We start from the raw sequence: 20,462 nt of genomic DNA on the forward strand, positions 1-20,462 counted from the left end.
TACATGTACGTCCCTGCCTTCCCGCGGGTGGGGGGCCCGATCGGGCCCCCCCCCCCGGTGCCAGCGGTGGTCGGAATCCGTTCAGGAGCGATCCGGGATGAGGGGGCGGCCATTCATTCATGGCCACCCCCTCGCGATCATTCCTGACGAATGGAATTGCAGCATGACATCACTTCCTCTCCTGTAATGTAAACACAGGCAGAGGAAGTGATGTAATCTCTCCTCCGTGTCGGTATTTTTCGTTCCTGCACCAAGGAGAGAGGATCGATGAGTTTCACCAACACTACACTACACAGTAGAACACGCCAGGCACACTTTCACCCCCCCCTTCACCCCCCGATCACCCCCCCAATCACCCCTGCACCCCCAGTCACAGTGACACCAATTGCATTTTTTTTTTTTATTATTGCATTGGTGTCATTTGTGACTGCAATAACTGTTAGGGCAGTTAGGGTTAGCCCCCTTTAGCTCTAGGATACCCCCCTAACCCCCCCAATAAAGGTTTAACCCTGTGGTCACCCCCCGTCGCCAGTGTCACTAAGGCTGGGTTCACATTGCAGCGGTTTATGAGAACGGATGTGATTTGCACCGCACTGCAGTGCAAATCACATCCGATCTCTGTGCGATGCGAGTTCAGCCATACAGATAGTATGGCTGAATTCGCATCGCACCCGCCGCAAACTCGCACGGGACCCTTTTTTTGGTCCGCAGCAGAATCAGATCGCATGGGTGTTCACAACATGCGATCCGATTCCTGTCCGAGTTTGCAGATCGCACTGCGATATGCGAACTGATCTGGGGGTGTCATTAACATTTCACTGACACTCCCAGCAGTTCGCATAGGGCAGTGTGAACTGCCGCCAGGAGGCATGCGATGCGGGAACCCGCCGCGGATTCGCGGCGTTCCCGCATCGCTCCAGTGTGAACCCAGCCTAATAAGCGATAGTTTTTCTGATTTTAGTGTTACAGGTGACGCTAGTTAGGCAGGTAGGTATTTAGGTTCGCCGCAGCTTTTTATAGCGCCAGGGACCCCCATATACTACCGCATAAAACCCCCTGATTGCCCCCTAGTTAACCCTTTCACCAGTGATCACCATATAACTGTTACAGGTGACGCTGGTTGGTTAGTTATTTTTTTATAGTTTCAGGGCACCCGCCATTTATTACCTAATAAAGGTTTAACCCCCTGATCACCCGGCGGGTGATATAAGTTTGAGGGTCAGATAAGGTCTGCGTCGCCCCAGGCAGCGTCAGGTTAGTGCCAGTACCGCTAACACCCACGCGCAAAGCATACACCTCCCTTAGTAATATAGTATCTGATCAGATCTATATTAGCGTCGCCAGCAGTTTAGGTTTCCCAAAACGCATTGTTAGCGGGATCAGCCCAGATACCTGCTAGCACCTGCGTTTAGCCCCTCCGCCAATACCAGCCCAGCCCACCCAAGTGCAGTATCGATCGATCACTGTCACTTACAAAACACAACACACATAACTGCAGCGTTCGCAGAGTCAGGCCTGATCCCTGCGATCGCTAACAGTTTTTTTTAAGCGTTTTGATAAAGTCGCTGACAGCCTAGGTGCTTTTTTACCTGTGAGTCTCACTAGTGTACCCCTAAATTTAGGGGTGTCTACTTTCCAAAATGGGGTCATTTGGGGGGGGGGGGGTTTGTGCCATCTTGGCATTTTATGGCCTTCAAAACTACAGTGGTGTGAAAAAGTGTTTGCCCCCTTCCTCATTTCCTGTTCCTTTGCATGTTTGTCACACTTAAGTGTTTCGGAACATCAAACCAATTTAAACAATAGTCAAGGACAACACAAGTAAACACAAAATGCAATTTGTAAATGAAGGTGTTTATTATTAAAGGTGAAAAAAAATCCAAACCATCATGGCCCTGTGTGAAAAAGTGATTGCCCCCCTTGTTAAAACATACTATAACTGTGGTTGTCCACACCTGAGTTCAATTTCTATAGCCACACCCAGGCCTGATTATTGCCACACCTGTTCACAATCAAGGCATCACTTAAATAGGAGCTGCTTGACACAGTAAGGTCCACCAGAAGATCCTTAAAAGCTACACATCATGCCGAGACCCAAAGAAATTCAGGAACAATTGAGAAAGAAAGTAATTGAGATCTATCAGTCTGGAAAGGGTTATAAAGCCATTTCCAAAGCTTTGGGAATCCAGCGAACCACAGTGAGAGCCATTATCCACAAATGGCGAAGACATGGAACAGTGGTGAACCTTCCCTGGAGTGGCCGGCCACCCAAAATTACCCCAAGAGAGCAGCGACAACTCATCCAAGAGGTCACAAAAGACCCCACAACAACTTTCAAGGAACTGCAGGCCTCACTTGCCTCAGTTAAGGTCAGTGTTCATGCCTCCACCATCAGGAAAAGACTGGGCAAAAATGGCCTGCATGGCAGAGTTCCAAGGAGAAAACCACTGCTGAGCAAAAAGAACATCAAAGCTCGTCTCAATTTCTCCACAACACATCTTGATGATCCCCAAGACTTTTGGGACAACATTCTGTGGACCGATGAGACAAAAGTGGAACTCTTTGGAAGGTGTGTGTCCAAGTATATCTGGCGTAGAAGGAACACTGCATTTCATAAAAAGAACATTATACCAACAGTAAAATATGGTGGTGGTAGTGTGATGGTCTGGGGCTGTTTTGCTGCTTCAGGACCTGGAAGACTTGCCGTGATAAAAGGAACTATGAATTCTGCTGTCTACCAAGAGATCCTGAAGGAGAATGTCCGACCATCTGTTCGTGTACTCAAGCTGAAACGAACTTGGGTTCTGCAGCAGGACAATGATCCTAAACACACCAGCAAGTCCACCACCCAATGGCTGAAGAAAAACAAAATGAAGACTTTGGAGTGGCCTAGCCAAAGTCCTGACCTGAATCCTATTGAGAAGTTGTGGTATGACCTTAAAAAGGCCGTTCATGCTCGAAAACCCTCTAATGTAACTGAATTAGGACAATTCTGCAAAGATGAGTGGGCCAAAATTCCTCCAGGACGCAGTAAAAGCCTCATTGCACGTTATCACAAATGCTTGGTTGCAGTTGTTGCTGCTAAGGGTGGCCCAACCAGTTATTAGGTTTAGGGGGCAATCACTTTTTCACACAGGGCCATGATGGTTTGGATTTTTTTTCACCTTTAATAATAAACACCTTCATTTACAAATTGCATTTTGTGTTTACTTGTGTTGTCCTTGACTATTGTTTAAATTGGTTTGATGTTCCGAAACACTTAAGTGTGACAAACATGCAAAGGAACAGGAAATGAGGAAGGGGGCAAACACTTTTTCACACCACTGTACGTGGCTAGGCTCCCAAAAAGTCCCACACATGTGGTATCCCCGTACTCAGGAGAAGCAGCAGAATTTATTTTGGGGTGTCATTTCACATATGCCCATGGCATGTGTGAGCAATATATCATTTAGTGACAACTTTGTAAAAAAAAAAAAAAAAAAGTTTGTAATATTCCCGCAACTTGTGGCAAAATATAAAATATTCCATGGACTCAACATGCCTCTTAGCAAATAGCTTGGGGTGTCTACTTTCTAAAATAGGGTCATTTGTGGGGGTTTTGTGCCATCTTGGCATTTTATGGCCTTCAAAACTGTAATAGGTAGTGAGGAGTGAAATCAAAAATTTACGCCCTTAGAAAGCCTGAAGGCGGTGCTTGGTTTTCGGGGCCCCGTACGCGGCTAGGCTTCCAAAAAGTCGACCACATGTGGTATCCCCGTACTCAGGAGAAGCAGCAGAATGTATTTTGGGGTACAATTCAACATATAACCATGGCATGTGTGAGCAATATATTATTTAGTGACAACTTTGTGTAAAAAAAAAAAAAATAATTTTTTTTTGTCATTATTTAATCGCTTGAGGCAAAAAATAAAATATTCAATGGGCTCAACATGCCTCTTATCAATTTCCTTAGGGTGTCTACTTTCCAAAATGGGGTCATTTGGGGGGGTTTTGTACTGCCCTGCCATTTTAGCACCTTAAGAAATGAGATAGGCAGTCATAAACTAAAAAGCTGCGTAAATTCCAGAAAATGTACCTTAGTTTGTAGATGTGACAACTTTTGCGCAAACCAATAAATATACAGTTATTGACTTTTTTTGGGGTGTCATTTCACATATGCCCATGGCATGTGTGAGCAATATATCATTTAGTGACAACTTTGTAAAAAAAAAAAAAAAAAAAAGTTTGTAATATTCCCGCAACTTGTGGCAAAATATAAAATATTCCATGGACTCAACATGCCTCTTAGCAAATAGCTTGGGGTGTCTACTTTCTAAAATGGGGTAATTTGGGGGGGTTTTGTGCCATCTTGGCATTTTATGGCCTTCAAAACTGTAAGGCCGCGTACACACGGGCGGACTGTCTGGCCAACTAAGTCCGTCAGACAATCCGACAGACAGTCCGTCCTACTTTTGAATGAACGGACTTGACCACACATGATGAACAGACAGTCCGCTGAAAGCTTGCGCGATAACGTGTACAGCACGTACGACGGGACTAGAAATACGACGTCCAATACACTGCAATGCAACCTTCGGCCGTGTAAATCCTTTCTGAGCATGCGCCATACTTAGTCCGTCCAACTTGCCTACTCACGAGCGGACTGTCCGCTGAAACCAAAGTTGGACGGACAAAATTACGGAAATTCCGAAAGACTTAGTCCGCCAGACTGTCCGCTGAAAAAGTCCGCTGAAGCCCACACATGAGCTGACTGTCCTGTGAAACACGTTTCAGCGGACCAAGTCCGTCAGACAGTCCGCCCGTGTATACGCGGCCTAATAGGTGGTGAGGAGTGAAATCAAAAATTTACGCCCTTAGAAAACCTGAAGGCGGTTCTTGGCTTTCGGGGCCCCGTACACGGCTAGGCTCCCAAAAAATCCCACACATGTGGTATTCCTGTACTCAGGAGAAGCAGAAGAATTTATTTTGGGGTGTCATTTCACATATGCCCATGGCATGTGTGAGCAATATATCATTTAGTGACAACTTTGTGAAAAAATAAATAAATAAATAAAAGTTTGTAATTTTCCCGCAACTTGTGGCAAAATATAAAATATTCCATGGACTCCACATGCCTCTCAGCAAATAGCTTGGGGTGTCTACTTTCTAAAATGGGGTCATTTGTGGGGGTTTTGTGCCATCTTGGCATTTTATGGCCTTCAAAACTGTAATAGGTAGTGAGGAGTGAAATCAAAAATTTACGCCCTTAGAAAGCCTGAAGGCGGTGCTTGGTTTTTGGGGCCCCGTACGCGGCTAGGCTTCCAAAAAGTCGACCACATGTGGTATCCCCGTACTCAGGAGAAGCAGCAGAATGTATTTTGGGGTACAATTCAACATATAACCATGGCATGTGTGAGCAATATATTATTTAGTGACAACTTTGTGTAAAAAAAAAAATAATATTTTTTTTTTGTCATTATTTAATCGCTTCAGGCAAAAAAATAAAATATTCAATGGGCTCAACATGCCTCTTATCAATTTCCTTAGGGTGTCTACTTTCCAAAATGGGGTCATTTGGGGGGGTTTTGTACTGCCCTGCCATTTTAGCACCTCAAGAAATGAGATAGGCAGTCATAAACTAAAAAGCTGCGTAAATTCCAGAAAATGTACCTTAGTTTGTAGATGTGACAACTTTTGCGCAAACCAATAAATATACAGTTATTGACTTTTTTTTTTTTACCAAAGACATGTGGCTGAATACATTTTGGCCTAAATGTATGACTAAAATTGAGTTTATTGGATTTTTCTAATAACAAAAAGTAGAAAATATTATTTTTTTTCAAAATTTGCGGTCTTTTTACGTTTATATCGCAAAAAATAAAAATCGCAGAGTCAGCCAAATACCTTTAAAAGAAAGCTCTATTTGTGAGAAAAAAAGGACGCAAATTTTGTTTGGGTACAACATTGCATGACTGCGCAATTTCCAGTTAAAGCAGCGCAGTGCCAAATTGTAAAAAGACCTCTGGTCATTGACCAGCAAAATGGTCCGGTCTGAAAGTGGTTAAACACATATCAGGTTTTGGGGTAACAAATGTTTTAACTGACAATTGCGCGATCATGCAATGCTGTATCGAAACAAAATTGATGTCATTTTTTTTCACACAAATAGAGCTTTGCTTTGGTGGTATCACCTCTGGGTTTTTAATTTTTTGCACTATAAAAAAAAAAAAAGACTGACAATTTTGAAAAAAAACAAGACTTTTTTACTTTCTGCTATAAAACATATCTAAAAAAATATAAATAAAATCTCTCAATAAAATTTGGGCTAAAATGTATTCTGCTATGTCTTTGGTAAAAAAAAAAAAAAAAAAGATATTGATCCTGCTTACCTCAAAATTGTAGCATCTACAAACTATGGTATATAGAAACTATATATACTGGAATTTTTATTTTTTATTCTTTTATATTCGTAATGGCGGCGATCAGCAGCTTATAACGGTATTGCGATAGTGTGTCAGGCAATCTGACACTAGTTGATGCTGGGGGGAACTAACTGCCAATTACATCACCAGTGACATTATTACAGTGATCAGTGCTAATAATATGCACTATCACTGTACTAATGACACTGGGCAGGAAGGGGATAACATCTAGGGTGATCAAGGTGTTTAAAGGGGTTGTAAGCCCTCGTGTTTTTTCCCCTTAATGCATCCTATGCATTAAGGGGAAAAAACACCTGGCAGTCAACCGCCCCCCAGCCCCCCGTTTTACTTACCTGAGCCCCTTTATCTCCTCGGTGGGTCCCTCTGTCCATGGAGTCTCTTGGATAGATTGATAGCAGCGCAGCCATTGGCTCCCGCTGCTGTTAAGCAAATCCAATGACGTAGGCTCCAGGGGGTTGTGGGGTCGAGTCCAGCATTCGTGTCTGTGATTGTAAATGCTGGACTCGGGAGTGCGCCCGCAAGGTAATCCCCCGGGACAGCGCTTCTCCTAGGGGGTTATCTGAAGTGAGGAGGAGCCACGAGAGCCACCCAGGGACCCCAGAAGTCGAGGATCAGGGCCACTCTGTGAAAAACGAACTGCGCAGTGGAAGTAAGTATGACATGTTTGTTATTAGAAAAAACAAAAAAAACAAGCCTTTACAATCACTTTAGTTTTTTTCTATAGGTCTTAGCCAACACAAATGACAGTGCATTGTCTGAGTGACAATAGCCACAAACTTTGTACAGTGGCTGGACAGTATGTAAGCAACTTGGATAGGCTGCAATATAAGATTGAGAGACAAGGCAGGTTTTCTTGAAAAAAAAAATTATGTATCGGGGGCGTGACTTGGCGCCGATCCGGAATGGCCGCTTAACTGCAGAGCTCCAGCAGCTAGAGACCCAGACTTAAGTCTAGCCGAGAGAAACAGCGCCGCAACTATGGGGAAACAGAAGGGGAAGAACTCCCAATCCCGCTCCCGCTCCCCGAGGGGACCCGAAAACGGATCCGGGCGCAATATCCCGGATATGTTCAGAGCGCACTCACGCGAGGCCGGGGCTCCGTCTGCGGCCTACTCGGACGAACGATCGCCCAGCAGAAGTCCCTCAGAGAGGAGAGGTACCCAGCGACAGGACAGCCCGCCCGCAGCATGCATGATCACGATGGCGGATCTAAGGTCAGTGGCTACTGATATTAAAGAATCCCTCACATCTGTGATAGCTGACCTGAGGAGGGACGTCCAAGCCATGCACATACGCACAACGGAATTGGAGGAGGCCGCAGCCCGCCATGATACCGCCATTCACCACCTGCAGCAAGCCTCCCATGTGCACAGCACACACATCAGAGAACTCCACAGACACATGGAGGACTTGGATAATCGCGGACGTCGCCACAACATCAGGGTAAGGGGCATACCTGAGTCGATTGAACAACCGCACATTACCCAAGCCACCACCCATATCTTTAACGACCTATTTGGGAGACCTCCAGAGACCCCGATTGATTTTGAGAGACTGCATAGAGCTCTTAGACCGAGGGGCAGAGACTCAGACCCCCCGAGGGATGTAATCTACTGTGTGGTAAACTTCAAATTGAAAGAAGACATCCTGAAAAGGGCCAGAGACAGGCGCAACCTGATCTTTCAAGGTGCAGAAATAAAGCTTTTCCAAGATCTTTCCCCAATTACCCTGCAGCATAGAAGGGACCTACGCCCTCTCTTGGAGGTCCTACGCCGCAAGGAAATTCAATACCGCTGGTGTCATCCATTTTGCCTATCGGCCACAGTGGCGGGACGTACAGCACATCTCAGGGTCCCAAAAGATCTTTGAGAGTTCTGCTCTACGCTCCAAATACCCCTGATAGACTTGCCGGACTGGTATAAAGCGTTCCGTACTCCGCGACTGCAGAGGTCAAATTCCATGGATACCATACCAGAAAGAGACGATTTTCAAATTCGGAGACGAAGATCCGCTTCCCCAAGACCACCACCTCAGAGGGAGCGTAGGGAAAGGCCACATCTCAGCTCGACATCCTCCCCTGCACACAGGCGTGCACGACCGGACAGCTCCTGAACGACCCCACATTCCATGAGTCCGCTTGGACACTTGGCTAACATGTTCCAATCGTTATTACTGCCACCCCTCATCATTACCAAAGCATACAACCCCCCTGGCTTCTACAATTGCGAGATTCCGTAAAACAGTCTCTTGTGCTCTTACCCACTGGCCCCATATCCTCCTCAAGACTTACAATACAGGGTGGGCAACACGGACACCCACTACCTGCCAACCGATTTAACAGGATAATTGACTCAATGTTGACCACCTACGGTAAAGTATACATAGCCCGTTCACATTAGACGGAGAGGGATGGATACTGCTGTTGCTGTAAACCATGGTAGTCTCCCCACCTCTCCCGCAAACTTGTTGGCACCCGGCAGCAGTTTCTAAATGTTGGTGCACGGATACACAGGTCAGAGGCTCTACGGTTTTTGATTCAGTCAGAGCCGCCTCTAGGGGTTTGAGAAACCCCCTCAGCCCTTTCCTGAACAAAGACAGAATGTAATTGGGGCATTGTCTGTTACCAATAGATTTGGGGGGTTGTTTACATGCTTAAAGGATTCTCCTCCTTGTTGTGTATGGTTCTTTCATCATTATTGTTAATATTTGCTTGTCGGGAGAAGGAGAGCGGGAGGAGGGCCGCCTTGATCTCAGGAGAGAAAAGGTCTGGGTCCTGAGGTCATAACCTCACAGTTATGCCTACTCGACGTACTACATCGTCTTGGAGACTCGAAAGGAAGTCATGCCTTTGTTAAAGTCACCTGGCCCATAAGTATGGCACTGGCCTCCTTTTCACTATGCAAGTACTCCATTCCTACAAGGTGGAACGGCGTATCTTGCTGATACCTACTCCTTTGATGATTTCAGGATCCCTGATGCCTTACGGTGAACCGGGGCGGAGGCTTATTAGACGCCTCGCTACCCTCCTCCCGACCCTCTACCACTCTCGCTTCCTCTACCCTTTTCTTATTTTCCAGAATATTTGGGTTACGCAGGATATTGTCTTTACACTTAGCATCTTAGAAAAGTTCAGAAGCGCGTAATTGCAGAATACTAGTTCTTACTTTGTGTTATGTTGTTACAGTTTGGCCTAAGTTTCTGTTGCTTTATACATGGCCTACCATATGTTGAGGTATTTCACTGTTTAACAAACCTCTCCTCTCCACTCTCACTCTCTATTTTCCCCCTACTACAGTATGCAATTAGCTCTTGAAAGTGAAATGTTTCATATGGTCTCGACACTGACTGGACATCGCAAGAACACATATCGGACGACCTTCCGCTCCTCCACAAAACGACAAAGAATTTCTTTTCGTTGACTTACACCGGACGCCAAGGTACATTTGGGTAAGGTAGCAGGTCTACACACCCCCGGTATTGTATAGTGACCCATACCACCCCTATCCCTTTTACCCTTATCCCTAGTCCTTCTTTCTGATATCCCCCCCCTACCCCCCCCCCCCTTAACCTGTAGATATCTTAGTACACATTCCTTTTATTACCTCTCCCGCTTTCGCCGGCGTGAGAACCGTAGTTCTCTAACGGAGACTTCCATAGTCTGGCAACCGGAAAAGGGTCACACACGCTCATAGACTACGGGAGTCTCGACCATCCAAGTCACGGAGGACAGAGTGTGATTTTTCCATGCATAAACCACTTAAGCTAAACTACACGAACATGCCTACTAATATTTCCTTCACCCAAGACGTAACACTGAAGGTAGTCTCTCAGAATGTTTCGTCTTGGGTGAAGGAAATGGAAATATCGGAGTCTGAACCTATAATGGCAACAACAGGCCCTATATGTAGGGAATATTTACTTGCCTCCTTATTGGAGACAGGAAATTTGCAAATAGAGAAAGTGTTCTTGATGGTTAAATTATTTGATAAAGTATGCAAAGAAATAAAAAACATAAATAAAATAAAGGGTTACACATACCATACTCCAATATGGAATAATACAAGTTATGAGGAATTGGAAAAACAAATGATTTGATCTATGGCAAAAATAAGGGTTAAGGTACCTGACGCAATTATTTCAGAAGCATAGTTTAGGTTATAGGTTTCCCCACATCCAATTTGCATGCCAGAATATTGTGATTATGGGGGCTATTGTGACTATGGAGCCAGTTCACACATATCGGGAACAGCTCCGGAGCGAATTGCACAGGCATACTGTGTGTCTTCTGGTCTCTTTTAGGTCCGAATTCAGACCAAAATTCAGCAAAATGTATAATATTAAAGCATTTAACTACTCTGTGATATTCATCTGTAATTCTTTAACTTCAAATTACATATGAGTAATATATTTATATATAATATTATAAGTACACAGTGTCTGAACTGAATAAGGACATACAGAAAATAAGCAGATATTCTGGCCAGCAAGTTTGTGGGATACTGTCAGGGCTGGCTTAGCCCTTCCTCCTCTGGGCTAGCCGCTCAGCTGTCGGCTAATTGCCAGCTCTCTTCTCTTTCCACAGTTACCAGCTGTTCCCGTTGATGCTCGTCTGACCTGCCTATTTAAAGCCTTCCAGCTCACTCTTTCCTTTGCCTTCGTGTTGGTCACATCAAAAGGAACCATCTCCTGCTGTTTGTTTTAAGACTGGCTTGCTGACATCCCTCCTGACTTCTTATCCTGCTTGCAGTTGCTCTCCTTGAATCCCTGACTTCAGGCCTGGCTGATTACCCGATCCGGTTAATTAACTTTGGACTGGCTGACTACCCGATCTGGCTACTGGACTCTGGCTATGCTTGACTACGCTTTTTCCTATTTACCTTTTTATTTTTATTAATAAACAAGTGTGATTTGATTGTACTTCTGTCTCAGTCTGTTTCATGGTTTCTGACAGTACGCGAAGGCCATGAATTCAGAAGATACAGTCAATCCACTTGTTGGTAATATTTTTTCCAGATTGGATGAGCAAGATCACTGCATGGATCAGTTTGCCTTGGCGTTTACAAACGCTCCTGAATCGCATGGCTCACCTGGAATCCCCCACGGTGGCTGCTCTGGTACAACCCAAGTTGCAGGCTGTCCCTGCTGCTGCGCCAGTCTCTGTGCAGGCACCCGCCTCGAGTATTATCTTTATAAGAGGTATGTCTGGTTCTGCTCCGCTTCCCCAGCAACTTGGGGGTGATCCAGTTCAATGCAGAGGGTTTCTCAATTAGGTTGAGATATACTTAGAAATGCTGCCCCAGGCGTTTCCCACGGACAGAAGCAAAGTAGGTTTCATGATATCTTGTCAAGCCTCTGACTGATATGACCAGAAAGGACGGTGACCCGCAGTTGGTCTCCAGAGTCCATTAAGGCCTTTAAGACTCTCAAGGCTGCCTTTGTTTCTGCTCCTGTGTTGGCACATCCTGATCCTACGTCGCCTTTTATCCTAGAAGTTGATGCTTCTGAGACTGGAGTTGGTGCCCTTCTGTCTCAACGTCCTAACTCTGAGAGCGCTATGCATCCGTGTGGCTACTTTTCCGAGAAATTGTCACCTGCTGAGTGCAATTATGAGATTGGTGACAGAGAGCTGTTGGCAATCATTTTAGCCCTGAAAGAATGGAGACATCTCCTTGAAGGTACCACTGTGCCTGTTCTTATTCTTACTGACCATAATAATCTTACATTCTTGTCTGAGGCTAAGCGACTCTCTCCCAGAAGGGCGAGATGGGCTCTTTTCTTATCGAGCTTTAATTACATTGTCTCATTCTTACCTGGTACTAAGAATGTAAGGGCTTTGACTTCCGGTTCCGGCGCCGCATGGAGTAGCTGTCCTAACACACAGCTCCCGCAAACAGGCCCTCAAATCAGCTTCTAATCCGGCGTTTTCGCCCGTTCCACAGGCCAGCTGCCTTCCCCACGCTACCAGCTCCAGGATGGACCGGTTCGTGGAAAAAACCGGGCCGCGTTCGTACGCGCCCGCCACCGCGCGGCAGGCCGCGCCGCAAATCGAGGCCCCGGCTTCGGCCTACACCGCTCCAGCCACCGCTCCGGCCTGCGCGGCCTATCCGGAGGAGCAAGCACCAGCAATGGAGGTAGGAGACCCAGCACAAGGCCAGATGACCTCCAAGGCACCCCCTTCCATACAATCACCTACCTCCACACAAGTACCTGGGCCTGTAGTACCTGTGACCATGCTGCATGCTCTGCCATCCCCACCGCTGCAGGAACCTCAGACAGAGCTTCTGGCACAAGCTGTTGCTGCTCTCCTCTCCCCTATGATAGCTGCCTCTGTTGAAAAAGCTGTCACCCAGGGCATGCATAAATTTCAAGCCCAACTCGGGGAACATGCATCCAGACTTAATGAGGCTGAAAGTCGCATCTCCACGTTAGAGGAAGAATTATACCAAACGCAGTCCCTGGAACAAGCCCAGGACAGAACCAACAAATTTATTTTGGAAAAGCTCGATGACCTCGAGAATAGGTCCAGGAGGAGCAACCTGCGTTTTGTAGGTATCCCCGAGTCGCTTCACCATTCTGCCTTATCAGACCTGTGCGCAAGCCGCATCCCGGAGGCTCTGGGCCTGGGGGGACCCTTCGTCGTGGAACGAGCACATCGTGTGGGGGCGCCCAACTCAGATCGCAAGTCCCTGCGCCCGATAATTGCTAAATACCTAAATTACGCAGACAAAGCCTCCATTTTGCAGCAGTATCGTCAGTCCAGATCGCTTCAGATCGACGGGGTCAAAATCCTGATCTTTGCTGACTATTCAGTGGATGTTTCTAAGAAACGGAAGGCCTTTCAACATATCTGTACGGAACTATTCCAACGGCAGTTGAAATTCACTTTGGCATTTCCGGCAATCCTACGGATCAAAGCACCCAACGGAGAACAACTCTCCTTTCAAGACCCAGATGATGCATCGCGTTTTCTGAAATCGCTACGCTCGGGCCCTCCACTGAGCCCGGCTCCCAAGGCGGCCCCAGTCAATAGGGCTCTTGACCAGAGGAGCCCACGGAAGGATTCTCCCAAGCGCTTCAGGGCCTCAGGTCCTGCTCCCCACGCTCTCAACCCACGTTGATGAACACCAGGACCGTGTTACCTTTTTTGTCTTCCCTTCTTTGTAGGGACAAAGCTTTACCTACCACCCGTTTTCACATGGTAGAAGTGGCTTCTGTTTGACTCACTCCCCTCCTGGGCCACCCGCGCAATGCGCGCGCTCCTCAGGTATTATTTGCCCAGGGCCGTGACTGGCCCTGTGCGCTACATTGACTACACATATGTCTTTTACCATGTCCCATACGCCCTCGGCTTATGGATGTTCTTTTATTGTCCTATTATAACTTTTTTTTTTTTTTTCGCTTATCAATGTATGTATTTCTCCTTTTCTTTCTCCTCTCTCAGGTTATACCCACTTGTTCCCCCTGTGGAGTCTTCTGTGCAGATCATCTCATTTCGTTTTGATCCTTGCCTGGGTTGACGGCATGTCGTGCTCCTTTCTCTAGGGCAGCCGTGTATATGTCAGTTCGATGGCCTGGTTTTGGGAGCTGGTCTACACAGTGACCCCCATGCGGAAAAAAGTGAAGTTCACAGTGAGTTGTTTTGTTTGGCACGTTTGCCACTCCCTTCCCCGTCCCTTCCTTCTACCTTTTCCTATAGCTGCACTCTTACTCAATTTATTCTCCCTTGATGTCATTTTACCTAGGTCCGTCCTGGCCTTATCTGGAGCAAAGCTCCTGCTGTTATATGCCCCGGGTCCTCCCGAACACATGGTATTGTTAGTTCCCGCTATCACTGCACTTAACGCTCCACCATGCTACAAGTAGTCTCGTGGGAACGTTAAAGGGCTTAGTTCCCCCAACAAACGCATGAAGGTACTGCGACACCTCAAGAGACTCAAGACGGACGTAGCGCTGCTACAGGAAACCCATCTCTCCTCTTCGGACTTTGTTCGGATGAGGAAGCTCTGGGTAGGTGAGGTGGTGGGTTCTGAGGCTGTAGGCCGGAAAGCAGGGGTTCTTATTCTTGTCAATAAGAATCTCCCTTGTAAGATCCTATCTACGGACACAGACCAACAGGGCAGACTCCTCACAATCAGGGCCCTCATAGGGACCAAGGAACTTGCTATTACAAATGTATATGCCCCTAATAGCCCCACAAAACTCTTTTTTGGCACGCTGACTATTTGGCTTTTGCGCTTCCCACACCTCCCGCATCTGGTGGGGGGCGACTTTAATTCTGTTGCACACCCGGCAGACGACAAATCCTCATCCCCACGCCCCATACTCTGTTCAACTGTTACCACTCTCACGAGCCTGGCGATGACTATGGAATCCCTCCACCTACATGACATTTGGCGACTACACCACCCGACCGACCGGGAATTTTCCTTTTATTCTTATCCCCACAATGTCTTTTCTAGGATTGACTATTTTTTTAGTTCTAATGATTTAATCCCTTTCCTTCCGACGGCGGAAATTCATGACATAGCCATATCAGATCATGCTCCGATATCAGTGACCCTAGAGACCCCCGACATACACCCCAATCCCAAGATATGGCGTTTCCCCTCCTACTTGCAGCACAATGCAGACTTTCAAGCTTACATGACGAAAGAATGGGCTTCATATTCTCAAACGAACGCAATACATGCTGACAACCCGCACCTGTTTTGGGACGCAGGTAAGGCGTTCCTTAGGGGACGCATTATCTCGTATGCCTCCTCTTTCAAGAAACACGCCCAGTCTCAATACAAAGCTTCCAGTTCCAGATTACATCTGGCCCAGCGAGCACTCTCTGCCTTAAACTCCCCCGAAAATCGCGAGGTCTGGCATACAGCCAAGCAGTCATTTGACACTTGGGCTGAAACCTTGGAAACCACTAAACGAGCCCATTTCGACGCCACGCTACATAAATTTGGCAACAAGGCTGGCAAGCTTCTTGCCAGATTATGCAAGGGAACCTTACCGCCCCACGGTCATATCGTCGTTACGCGACCCCGATGGCACAGTCATGTCCACTCCGAAGGGCATTAATGCGGCGATGCTCCGCTTTGTCAAGGGCAGAACGGCAACTATCAATATCAGGAAGGTGATGATGGCATTAGAACATGCTAGATGTCATCCAACCAGCGATCTAGCCATTATTACTCTAGACGCCGAAAAGGCATTTGACAATGTCAATTTTGAATGGCTTTCCATGGTACTGGGGGATATGGGCTTCACCGGACCTTTTCTACACCTGATCAGCTCCATGTACACCTCCCCTGCAGCCAGACTGGTGGCCGCTGGCCTCCTTTCGGATGAGTTCCGGCTACATAAGGGAACCCGACAAGGCTGCCCCTTGTCCCCACTTCTCTTTAATCTGGCTTTAGAGCCGCTATCCAGATACTTGACATATAAAGCCCCGCTTCACGGGATCAGAATCGGGTCGCACGAATTAAGAACCTCCCTCTTCGCTGACGACGTCTTGATATTCTCCGCCAACCCCTCCGCAGACATGCCCACGATCAAATCCTTATTTGACCGTTTCAGGCAGTGCTTCAGTAATGAACTGCACCTATACTTTATGTTGCCCTGTAGATTGATCTTATATTGCATACCAGGTTACCTTCTAACCTCCAGATCCATCCAGGGGAGGCTTCCCCTTCTCCCTTCTTTGGGGGAATGGTGAGTCTTCCTTTAAGCTATGTACGCAATGTTTAGTTACTACCAAACCCTAAGCTGCCTGATTGCTTTCACCCGATTTTCTGTTTCAATGAGAAAAGTTTTAGTCTTCATTTTTTGTACAATTTGTTCTATATCTTTTTCAATAAAATTTTATATAAAAAAAAAAAAAAAGAATGTAAGGGCTGATGCCTTGTCACGACAATTTTCCTCCACTTCCAAGTCGGAGTCGGTTACGGTTCCTATGATTCCTCCTGATCGTATCTTGGCTACGGTTCGCACCAGTCTTACTTCTCGTTTGGGTGACAAAATTCTTTCTGCTCAGGTCCATGCTCCTCCTGATAAACCTTGTGACCGCTGCTTTGTCCCAGAGAGTCTCCATACTGCAGTGCTCCAGACTTACCATTCTCCCAAGGCAGCTGGCCATCCTGGGAAGAATCAACTCATTTGGGCCATCCCCCAACAATTCTGGTGGCCTAGTCTACAGGCTGATGTTACTGCCTTCGTAGCTGCCTGTCCCGTGCGTGCTCCAAGACACCTTCCACAACCTCCTACAACCCATACCCAATGGAGAGAGGCCCTGGACTCACCTGTCTATGGATTTCATTGTGGAATTGCCCAACTACCAAGGCAACACTCTTATCCTTATGGTGGTTGACCGGTTCTCAAAGATGTGTCATTGTATTCCACTTAAGAAGTTGCCCACCTCTAAGGAACTGGCTTCCATATTTGCTCGGGAGATCTTTCACTTATATGGGCTACCCAAGGTGATTGTCTCGGATAGGGGCAGTTAGTTTGTCTCCCAGTTCTGGCGAGCCTTTTGTGCACAGTTGGGAATCCAGCTTGCGTTCTCTTCTGAATATCACCCACAGTCTAATGGGGCTACAGAACAAGCCAATCAGTCCTTGGAGCAATTCCTACGTTGCTATATTTCTGACCATCTTAACAACTGGTCTGACCTATTACCTTGGGAAGAGTTTGCTCACAACAGTGCCTTGAATTCTGCCTCTCGATTGTCTGTCTCCATTTATGGTGAATCATGGTTTCCAACCTTCCATGCTGCCTAACTCGTTTGTTCTGCAGAGTATTCCTGCATTAGAGGAGCATCTCTGTGGTCTTCGTTCCACTTGGGTACAAGTCCAGGAGGCTTTGCGTCATGCTAATAATAGGTACAGACTCCATGCTGACCGCAGAAGCCTGCCTGCGCCTTCCTACCAGGTTGGGGACAGGGTCTAGCTGTCATCTCGCAACCTCCGGCTTCGTGTTCCCTCACTGAAGTTTGCACCTTGGTTTATTGGGCCTTTCTGTATCCTTCGCAGGATTAACCCAGTAGCTTACGCATTGGACCTTCCTCCTAGTATGCGCATCTCAAATGTGTTTCATGTCTCCTTATTGAAACCGTTGGTCTGTAACCAACTTACCACCTCAGTGCCACGTCCTCACCCTATTCTGGTTGAGAACCATGAGGAGTATGAGGTACAATCCATTGTTGACTCCCGTAGGTTCCGTGGGAGCATACATTACCTGGTGCATTGGAAGGGGTACGGTCCGGAGGAGCACTCCTGGGTTTCATCCTCTGACGTACATGCTCCTGTCCTCCTCCGCAAGTTCCATAGATGGTTTCCCCTCAAGCCCGGTGGCCCTCCGAGGGAGAGGGGACATTGGGGGGGGTACTGTCAGGGCTGGCTAAGCCCTTCCTCCTCTGTGTTGGCCGCTCAGCTGTCGGCTAATTGCCAGCTCTCTTCTCTTGCCACAGTTACCAGCTGTTCCCAATGATGCTCATCTGACCTGCCTATTTAAAGCCTTCCCGCTCACTCTCTCCTTTGCCTCCGCGTTGGTCACATCACAAGGAACCATCTCCTGCTGTTTTTTTCAAGACTGGCTTGCTGACATCCCTCCTGGCTTCTTATCCTGCTTGCAGTTGCTCTCCTTGTATCCCTGACTTCAGGCTTGGCTGATTACCCGATCTGGTTAATTAACTTTGGACTGGCTGACTACCCGATCTGGCTACTGGACTCTGGCTATGCTTGACTACGCTTTTTCCTATTTACCTTTTTATTTTTATTAATAAAAAAGTGTGATTTGATTGTACTTCTGTCTCAGTCTGTTTCATGGTTTCTGACAGATACCTCAATCCTCATTAGTGGGTTTAGTAGTAACAAGCACCAACCTGCACAAATATCCAAATTGGTAAAATGTATGACAATGTGTTATGGCAAATATGTGGTGATTATAAAAAATGTGCATAGTTACATAGTTAATCTGGTTGAAAAAATACACAAGTCCATCCAGTTCAACTAACACAGAAAAAAATTGGTTCAGCCAAAACTGTTTTTGGGTAGAGTAGAAATTGTCTAAACTTTTTAACTCCAGTTAAATGGGAGTGGAAGATAAATATCTCCACCTAAGCACCTGTTCCAGAGACATCTATCAATGGAGAACCTTTCTTAACTAATGTTGTGTCATTGAGATAGGAAGTGAGGGAAAAGGACAACAATAACAACTTTTCAAACCCTTTATCACATCATCCAAAAGTAAGAAAACTTTTTTAGTGGGAGGTTATTAAAGTTTTCAGTTTTTTTTTCTATCAATGCATGTATTAATTATTTTAAAACTGAAACACCAACCTTTTTGGGAGGTATATTTTTCCAAATTTTTGTTGCTAAGGCCTGTTTTTATTTTGGAGTGCACAGCGTACACATGTTGACACCAGCAAAGCTGCTTTATCACTCATACTTGTGCAATAAAATCGTGTGCACCAAAGCGCCACAAATTTATAGCTGCCATTAAATTTAGGCAATCCCCTTTATGAAAAATATTAGGTAGGTCCAAAGTGAGAGGTTATGCATGTGGAGATTATAGGAGGAGAGCAAGTTTTGTAGAACAAAGAGGTGGTCGGGCCACAACATCTGGAGGAAGGACACATCTAATTATTTTTTCTTACTGAATGGCCATGCTGTAAAACCATAGTATGCTTAGGGTGTAGTTGAGTAGTTGACATGATTTTTCTTCCTTCTACCATATGCAGAGCAGCAACTTCTCTGCAAGTGCACCCTCCTCTTCCTTTGATGCTAATCCTGCAAGAGCGCTGCAGACTGGCTATGAAGAATCTGTGGAGCTATTTGGTCACATGATTGCTTGTTTGCTGCATTAGCATGATCGACATTATGCACAAGCATTCTTCCTTTCAGGTATTAAGAATGAGGAAGATAGTATATTGACCGTAGATGGAGAGGAGGGTTCAGAAGCACAACAGCCAAGGAACATCAGGCAGGATGCAGAGAGGCTGGGTTCACATAGCAGCACGTATTGGCTCACAGCAGGGGTTCGGTGCATCTTCATTCACCATTTCAGGTCCAATTTAAGCCAGAATTTTACATGAGAATTTTTAAAGGCAGCAGTGCTCTGTATTAGTTACACAATTACATAGCAATTAGGATGGAAAAAAACAACACAAGTCAATCTAGTTCAACCAAAAGAAAAAAAAGAAAAAAAACAAAACAAATAAAAAACTTCCATATACAAAATCCTTTACCCACAGTTTAGCCACAAGAAAGCAAACCCCTATAAAGCCATGATCCAATTTGCTCCAGTGGGTTGGAAAAAATCCTTGCATTCTTTCTTAATAATTAAAATATAAAAGTAATGCTAGTAATTGCACAAAAATGTAAAACATTGGTTGAATATGTTAATATTTTAGTTGCATTAACATTCCATCAATTTGTGTAAAGCTTCTAATCAAGCCAAATGCCTTTGCCAAGTAAAGTAAAACAATGCATGCCAACTATCATATCATTTTGGGTACACAGGTTGCCTTACCTCTAGATAAGTAAAGTGTGGCTTCTTTAAATCCATAATATGTAAATTTCCAATGAGTGGCAAAGCCCATGGTCCTGGAGGAAAATTTTTGACATTGCCTTTGTTCCACTGATACAATTTATTAATGATATATAATATGGATAGGGCCAACACAATGTATGTAGCTACGGAGAATCCGAAATCCATTGTTGCTATTAGCTATTTATTTTCTGTCTTTCATAAGAGAAAGAGTTCTTTCACCTTTTAATCCAGTGATAAGACCAGCCCTGTGCAAGTTAATAACAAACAATATTAAGAAATAGTAAGTTTAGGGTATAAAAAAAATACAAACTTCGTTTTAAGAAGAACAGTTTTACTTGATTCATCAGAGAGGGGAATATATCAGTCGCCAAAGGACAGTTGCCAAAGGACAGATGAATCTTCTAATACATTTTCTGTAATACAATTCTACTGCACACCCCTCCTCAACTGTGTCATTGCCACTTCCTTTTCCCTTCTCTCGCCAACTTTGACATCTTCTTG

General features: G+C 45.7%; 1 protein-coding gene across 2 annotated transcripts in view; it reads right to left on the minus strand.

The window, feature by feature from the left end:
- LOC143989049 (cytochrome P450 2K1-like) overlaps nt 1–20,162 on the minus strand; it is a 72,281-nt gene extending 52,119 nt beyond the window's left edge. For both annotated transcript variants that reach the window (XM_077489053.1, XM_077489052.1), the window contains exon 1: nt 19,941–20,162. In XM_077489053.1, the coding sequence (XP_077345179.1) occupies nt 19,941–20,126 (186 nt within the window). In that variant the 5' untranslated portion in view covers nt 20,127–20,162. The remainder of the gene's footprint in view (nt 1–19,940) is intronic.
- Nucleotides 20,163–20,462: the final 300 nt, after the last annotated feature.

The sequence above is a fragment of the Lithobates pipiens genome, unplaced genomic scaffold (assembly GCF_037356315.1).
Source record: "Lithobates pipiens isolate NorthernLeopardFrog02 unplaced genomic scaffold, aLitPip1_a1.2 Scaffold_18, whole genome shotgun sequence".
Lineage (NCBI taxonomy): Eukaryota > Metazoa > Chordata > Amphibia > Anura > Ranidae > Lithobates > Lithobates pipiens.